The sequence below is a fragment of the Triturus cristatus genome, chromosome 4_1 (genome assembly GCF_964204655.1).
Source record: "Triturus cristatus chromosome 4_1, aTriCri1.1, whole genome shotgun sequence".
NCBI classification, from domain to species: Eukaryota; Metazoa; Chordata; class Amphibia; order Caudata; family Salamandridae; genus Triturus; species Triturus cristatus.
The window spans coordinates 1,137,814,459-1,137,822,899 of record NC_140585.1 but is presented as its reverse complement, the minus strand read 5'-3'; the positions used below and the strand labels follow the sequence as shown (position 1 = coordinate 1,137,822,899).

At 44.1% G+C, this 8,441-nt stretch overlaps 1 protein-coding gene across 1 annotated transcript; it reads right to left on the bottom strand.

Moving 5' to 3' along the window:
* Positions 1 to 287: 287 nt before the first annotated feature.
* LOC146856176 (olfactory receptor 4E2-like) lies at positions 288 to 1,217 on the bottom strand. The gene has a single exon (XM_085651217.1). The coding sequence runs from the start codon at positions 1,215 to 1,217 to the stop codon at positions 288 to 290; it is 930 nt and encodes a 309-aa protein (XP_085507343.1).
* Positions 1,218 to 8,441: the final 7,224 nt, after the last annotated feature.

Here is an 8,441-nt window from a genome sequence, read left to right as displayed (position 1 = left end):
CTTTGGGAAGAAACCACAATTTATCGTGACAGAAAATTAGACCAGTAAAAGAAGTGCTGCATAAATTAACCATCCCAGTAGTCATAACTGTTCTCCCCAAAGGATAATCCAAGTTGTGAAACGTATTTTTCAAACTAGGATTGATCACCTTTGTGCAATAAAAGGCACCGATTTTAGTGTAAACAAAAGTAGGACAAGCTTTGAATTCTAAAAAAGAAATGTGCAATCATGATTAAGTGGAAGCGCTTTATAGCTAGCCACTTTCACATCCAGACCTCCTGTGAGCACTATGTGTATCTTATATTTCTGTGTATTGTCTTCTTAAAGGCCATTTTGACTTCTTTATTCCTGAGACTATAGATGATCGGATTTACCATTGGGGCAAAAACTGTGTAGAATAGCGAAGCAAGTTTATCTTGCCTCATTGATGCATTCGAAGGTTTCAGGTATGTAAAAGCACCTGTCCCAAAAAACAGGAAGACCACCATCAGATGTGCTGAGCAGGTGGAAAAGACCTTCTTCTTTCCCTCTGAAGAAGGGATCTTCAGGATGATCCTGATAATGTGCACATAGGACAAGCAAATAATCACAAAGGTCACCAGAGCCACACCCCCAGCCAATGTGAAGAGCACAATTTCATTTGGCAGAGTATTATAACATGACAGCTTCAGCAATGCTGGTAATTCACATAGTAGATTGTCAATAATGTTTGCTCCACAAAACGATAATTGAGATAGAAGAAAGGTGTTTACAAAAGAAAACACAACACCGCCTATCCACGAAAAGGAAACAACTTGGATACAAAACCTTCTGTTCATGAGAAGGGTGTAATTTAAAGGTTGGCAGATGGCGACAAAGCGATCATAACACATGGCAGTGAGGATTAAGACATCTGTGAATGAAAGCATGAGAATGACAAAGACCTGGATGAGGCAATCACTAAATGCAATGTGTTTCTTCTGTACCAAAAGGTCTTTCAGCATCCTGGGGACAGTCACTGTAACAGAGACAATATCAAGACAGGACAGGACCCGGAGGAAGAAGTACATGGGTGTGTGTAGCTTTGTAGTGACTGTGATGAGTGCTATGACCATGATGTTTCCCAGCAGCGCAGTGATATAGACGAGCAGGAAGCAAGCGAATAACGCATCTTGAATATATCCATTGAAGGTAAATCCCAGAAGTATGAAACTCAAGCTTGTGGTCCGATTCCTCATGTCCTTAATGCCTGATGATTAAAACAGTGAAAATAAGGGTTACACAGAATTTTATTACAGTAACATTCTTGTTCATTTCATCTCTCCAAATTATTTCTCTCTACCGACCCAAGGAAACTGTTGAATACCAGCTTTACTCTCCATTTCTCTGTTAGTTTACCCCTTGCTTTTAAAAAAATAAACTGACTATTCCTTCCCTCTTAAAGAGGATATCTACCTCTCTGCGACATGTATTATTTTCTCTTTGCTTGTTTTCAATAAACAGATATTAAACAAACGAGGCCATCTACTGCAGAGAACATTAACAGTACATTTTGTGCGGGCCTGCATTGTTGGCAATCACCAAAAAAAGGCTTTCTAGAAGGTTGCTTTGTTTAATGATGTTAGCTTTGTTTTTGAGATCTATTGTAACATCATTCACCGGATGGCCCCAGTAATGATGTTGTCCTGGTTTCCTCTGTTTGCTATGTCTGTGCTTTCGATTCTGAAAGATCACCAGCTCTTCTTTATTTATAAGCACTAACCAGTTGGCCACCTATATTCACCTATACCGTTATTGATTTGGACTGACTAGATCTGCATAAGCCGCAGAGAAATTTCATTAGAAAGTGAACTTTAATTATTAATTTCAACAAGAGACCTTGTCCATTTTCTTGAAACCTGGGGAGCATAATGAAGAAATAGAAGAAGAGAAAAACATAGCAAGTGTCACATGTGGCCAAACAAATGGATTTACAAATGCCAACATTGAAATGTTAAAAATAGTAAAGGATCTGATACGAGACGAGGCGGCCTACAGCCTCTGAATGGTTCAGGGTCAGAAAAGCAACATTACTCTGAACCAAGAGCCTCACTTAAGTCTTAAGGAATCAACAAAACGGCTAACAGCTAGGGGTGGACGTAGCTTTTAATTCAGATGAAGTTGAGTATCTTTGCCCTTTCAGAAGGTGGGTGAACTTTCCTGACTTGACCTCTAGCCCATCCCTGGTCATTCAATTAGTGTACAGCTCCTGCCATATATACAGCTGGATAATCCTCCTCACCACCCCCCAGGAAGGGAGGGACATTATCAGGCTACAAGAAATCATGCAGTGCATGGCTTTCGCTGTGGACAGACACCTTCCCAGTAAAGATATTTCACCCACCATCTAGGACTGCACTCTACAGTAGCAATGAATGGTGTCTGCCTGGCAGTGCCCTGCAGCTCCAAGTCCCAACCCTTAGAATGTAGGCCTTCAAGCGGCAGTGAAAAGTACTGAACAGCAACAGCTCTGCGCCGCAGTGGGAAAGCCCCATTTCCTCTCCTTTTTTAGGTCAAAGTTTACCTGGTTGTGAAAAGACTTCTTGCGGGCATTCTGAAAGCTTTCCTGGGAGTGCATTCCGCCCATTGCTTACCATTGGCTTTGTAGCTCACATTTTTGTACTTTCTATTTCCTGGCTTTATTTGTTATAGGCTGTCCAGCAAGTCATCATCCCTCCTGTGGAGCAAAGCTTCTTCTCCATTGCTCCAAGTATTCTTACAGTAGTCCTCATTTTCTCTAAACAGGCCTTTAGATTGTTTTCTTATCTTTTCACATATACTGTGTGTTCAAAGACAGAGGTCAAATGTAAGGCTCTGCTTTCAGAGGGAGCTTGGTGTATACTCTTCTTTCTCTGACTTCAAAGTGAGAGGATTTATGTGACAATCTTTTTGGCACTTGGAAACAAAAGGTTTTTTCTAGCACTCAACAAAATTTAAATGTCTGTAAATTAATTCTGCCAATACAATATTTCAGAATTATGAAAGCAAAAATAAAGTAATTTTTTTGTAATTCAGGAGTGTGGTGGAAACAAATATTTTAATATGACCAAAACTAAGTAGTAAACTAGGTGATTGCATTTCCACACTATCATTTGTGTGCTGAATAGTTTTTTATCAGTAAAATTGTATGTGCGAATGTAACGGTCATTACAATGGAAATGTGTTGTCTGTGATGGCAGTGCACTAACACACCATGCATTCTCCACTCTAAGCAATACTCTACGACATTCTATGACACTCCTCTCAACCACACTCCACTCCACCCCACTCTATGTCTCTATGCCAATTCACTATAGGTCACTCTACTCCACTCTGCACTCAATGCCAGTCTATGCCACTCTACTTGACAAAACTCCATGCCACTTTACTCCACTCTGCACCACTCTATGCCACTACATCCTACACCACTGCACTCCAATCTACAGCACTCCACCCTATGTCACTCCACTCTGAATCCACTCCACTCTCCACGACACTCCACTCTATGCCACTCTACAACACTCCACTCTGACACTTTATTCTACTTTACAACCCTCCACTCCCTTCCACTCTATGCCCCTCCACGCTACTACATTCCACGACACTCCATTCCTTGCCACTCTACTCCACTATTCACCTATCTACTCCACTCTTCACCACTTCACTCCTCGCCACTCCACTCTTCACCACTTTTCTCTTCGCCACTCTACTCCACTCATCGCCACTCTACTCCACTGTTCGCCACTTTACTCCACTCTTCGCCACTCTACTCCACTCTTTGCCGATCCACTCTTCTTCCCACACGACTGCTGTACAACACTCCACTCCATGCCACACTCCTCTATTCCACTAACTTTTAGCCATGCTGAACAGCAGCCACGCCAGTGCAGAACATGGTTAAAACACATTGGCAAAGCCAATCAGTCTACCAATGCTTGTTTTTCCTTAGCTCGGTCTTTCATGAAGCTAGAAATGTTTTTAAAAAATGACATGAAGTCGAGAAAGTAATGAGATGCACGACTTTGTAACAATGTAAAACGTGGATGAGACAAACAATTTTCTAAATTAATGTAATAGTGGGTGTCTTCAGTAAAAGACCGACTGTTAAGATGATATAAAACAAGAGAAAAAAGCATCATACCCAATTTAGGATGAGCATTCTTTCTTCTTGCAGATCTTCCCATAAAAGCATGCGCCCAGCAAATGATTGACCTCTACACTGCCCTTTCAGCCAGCCACATCTTCCTCCCTTTTTCCTCCCATATATCTTTGATCCAGGCTACCTTCCAAATGTTGGCTGGCTCACTCTATCATATTCTTTTTTTTTCCTTATGAACATCACACAAAGAGGGCCGTCTCCAGGACACACCTGATGTTTCCTGGGTCATATACCTCAATAACATCACTGAGCGACCCTCTTATACAAGCTCTGTTATTTTGTATTCTCAAAGTAGAAGTAGAGGGACGCCCGGAAGAAATGCCAGCTCTGATGGAAGCAAAATGTGACCATTACCTTTGATGAAGTACCCCCTGCATCACACGCAAGCCAAACCTGCAATATCCAACAGCATCAGATGGTACTCTGATGAACTGCACCTCTTAGAATATCGATGGACTGCACCAGAAACGCATTTTAGAACAATTAGCCCTTGCCACTGACCTCACAACCTGGCATATGTAATGTTGAGGTGTACGTATGCCTTTTAACAAAGACAAACTACATTCATACAGCATTATGGAAGCTAACTTTGTTGCCAAGTAGTTTTACAAGACCTATGTAAATGGCAATTTCTCCATTTAGTGCCCTCATTGTGCATTTTCATGACACATTAGCCACGTCTCATACCAACTTAACAGCCTCTTCAGCACTTGCACTTACCTTAGAAATAACTGCAGATACTACTGCACTCTCCATGGATATCCATGATCACTAGCATCCGAAAGCCCATAGTCTTACCCAACAAAACCTCTCAAATCAAACTTTGTGACTTGGATCTTATATCTCACACAACATATTCACCGAAGGTTTTTGCAAATACAAAAGCTACAAAGCCATGCCCTGGTAATCCCAATATTGCAGAAGCAAAACTCTGATCTAGTGGCTTGTGCAAGCTGATGACTGTTTCGCCTCCCCTACAGAGAAAAGGTTAAGTAGACTGCCCAGATCTCAGCTCGCCTGTATCAGAAAACCTCGAGTATCTTCTAGTTATGGTTCTGACCCTAATGAAGATCATTCATGGAGCAATGGAATTTGACACAGTTAACCAACAAGTACTCCTGAACAAGCGTACAACTAAATGTGGCATCAGAGGTACAGCCTTTAAAGGGTTAATGTCTATTTCCAGGGGAGGGGGGCTCAACAGCTGACATTGATTTCTACCACGACCACCTAGAAGGACATCACCTTCAATTTTCCAAAGCACTCCGTCCTGTCTCCTTCACTGTTCAAAGTCCACATGGTGCTACCATCAAACACCAAAATAGCCAATGACCAATTACAAATTCGTAGCTTACGCCATAAATATCTTGCACACCAATGAAGTTCCTTGTATGCATTTAATATTGTGCATGAAACCTCAAAGGTGCCAACACTACAAAAGTCACCATATTCAGTATTTCAACAGGAAGGCAAAAAAGATTAAACACATTTTTTGGATCTCGGCTGCACTCTATTCTTTTAATATATGAATTAGCAAACAATTATTTTCAAATTATATTCCAGAAAAGTGCAGTATTTATTCAAAAGTAGAAAAGTGTATTCCTTCTTCCAACTGTAAATGACCTCCCAGGTTCCAGGAAGGCCTAGTTCGAAAGGGGAAAGTCTTCCATTTAAAACGAGGCCTTCAACGAACAGACACCAGACACTGAAACCACACCTACCTCCAGCAACACCAGCCAGCCTACCATCTCCGCCTGGACCCCGGTCACCACTGAAGACACCGCCACGACCATGAAAAGCATTCACTCAGGAGCCCCCTTGCACCCCTGCCCGCAGCACATCTTTCACAGAGCCGCCGCGGCCACAGCACCCGAACTATGACGCACCATCAGTGCCACCTTCTTGTCTGGCACTTTCCCCAACAACTGGAAATGTGCAGAAGTAAAGCCCCTCCTCAACAAGCCCTCCACAGACCCGATGGACCTCAAAAACTACAGACCCATCTCTCTCCTCCCCTTTGCAGCTAAAGTAACTATCATCAACATCCAGCACACAAACTTCATAGAAGCCAACTCCATTCTCGACTCATCCCAATCCAGATTCAGCAGCATCCACAGCACTGGAAACACACTCCTTGCCGCTACAGACAGCATCCGCACTCTCCTCGATCAGGTCCCTCTTCCTACTTGCCTACTTACCTCTCTGCAGCCTTTGACAACGTCTCCACAGCACACTTACCGCCAGACTCCACGATGCCAGCATACAGGAAACCGCCCTCGACTGGATCTGATCTTTCCTCATCAGACGAACCCAAAGAATCAGACTCCCGCCCTTCCTCTCCGAACCCACAGAGATCAGCTGCGGAGCACCCCAAGGATAATCACTCAGCCCCACGCTCATCAACATCTACATGGTCGCCCTCGCCGCCATCGTCAGTCAGCATGGACTCAGCATAGTATCCTATGCCGACGACACCAGCTCATCCTCTCCCTCACAGAGGAACCCGACACCACCAGACTCAGCTTCCAGGAAGGAGTGAAAGACGTCACATCCTAGATGAGCAGCAGCTGACTGAGGCTCAACTTTGACCCACCCCCTCCGCATGGGACAACTCCTGGTGTCCCACCACCCCCAGCAACCCCCCACACCCACGGACCACGCCCACAACCTCGGCATCATACTTGACTCCTCCCTTACCATGACCCGACAGATCAAAGCAGCCTCCTCCATGTTTTTCAACACCATCCACATCCTCCGCAAGACTTTCAAATGGATCCCCCCTGAATCCAGAAGGACTGTCACACACACACTCATAACCAGCAGACTGGACAACAGAAACACCCTCTATACCGGAATCAACAAATCCCTGCTCCAAAAACTCCAGACCATCCAGAACACCGCCGTCACACTTGTCCTCGGCATCCCTCAACACCACCACATCACCCAGCACCTACAAGACCTCCACTGACTCCCCATAGAGAAGAGAGTAACCTTCAAGCTGCTTACTCACACCTACAAATCCCTCCACAACACCGGACCCCAATACCTCAACAAAAGAGTCTCCTTCCATGCACCCAAAAGAAACCTCAGCTCCTCCGACCTCACCCTTGCCGAAATCCCACGCATCCGCAGAACCAAAGTGGGTGGAAGAGCCTTCTCCTACATCGTGGCAAAGACCTGGAATGAGCTCCCGCTCAACATCAGATGCTCCCTCACTGTGTACACCTTCAGGAAGAGCCTCAAGACGTGGCTTTTTGGTTGACTCGGAGCTGCACAACCCCCCCCCCCCATCTCCCCAGCGCCTTGAGACCCTCACAGGTGAGTAGAGCGCTTCACATATCCCTGATTGATTGATAGCGCAAAGGGATCAAAGTTGCAATGTGTTGGCACACAGTGGCAGGACCTACGCAAAGGTTAACTATAATCTTTCAGTTGCTTATTTCTGTATTTGGTTGTAAACTAGTATTAGTGGGGTGAAATGTTTGGCCAGACAATACTACCATGTTTACAAATAGAGAAGGTAATCAAGTAATACTATAAAAGAAATGTGCTGCATTATGCCACATAATATAGTCAACCCTGTGTCATAAATAGGTGCTCTCCTGACACATAATTCCAGTGTCCCTGGTGATAGCAATGTGAGATTTCACAAGGAGCGCATCTGAGCACAAAGTTGGAGAGGGGTACTATGTTAATGTGTGCTTCTTGAGATGAGAGGTAGATTTGTATCTTCCGGATATTACTTTTTAACTGGCAATGGTCCAGCATATTTCCCAATTATAAAGCTTTGCATAAACCATAAGAAAAGTATGCTGTGGACTGGAGTATTTGGCAAGGTGAAGTAATGCTGTCTTTTTTTTGTCTTTTTTCTTAGTGTCTTTCAAGAATCTGCAGATTCACCAAAAAAGATAAGTAGGTTTCTGTTTGTTTACTGTTGCACACATCTCACAGACGCACACACCCACGGACTGATTTAGAACAATACTTCTGCCTTCCATGTAGGTCAGTGTTTTAGAAGCAAAGCTATAGCCAGTCAGCAGAGATGGCATCTCAGTGGATGACTGCTGCCCAGGCCGTAACCTAGGTTATGGAGGACAGCTCTGAGGCAAGATCAGAGACTAAGGGTCATATTATGAGTTTGGCGGTCTGGATGAAATTGGGAGAACGCTGCCAAGCCAGTGGCATCCCGACTGCCATATTACGATTACACTGCTGAGCTGACGGTGTTGTCGGTGGTACCATGGCAGTGGCATGCTTTGGCTCATAGAGAGCCTGAAGCATATGT

Excerpts from the sequence above, each read along its gene's own strand:
- LOC146856176 (XM_085651217.1), bottom strand. The coding sequence starts at position 1,217 with ATGAGGAATCGGACCACAAGCTTGAGTTTCATACTTCTGGGATTTACC.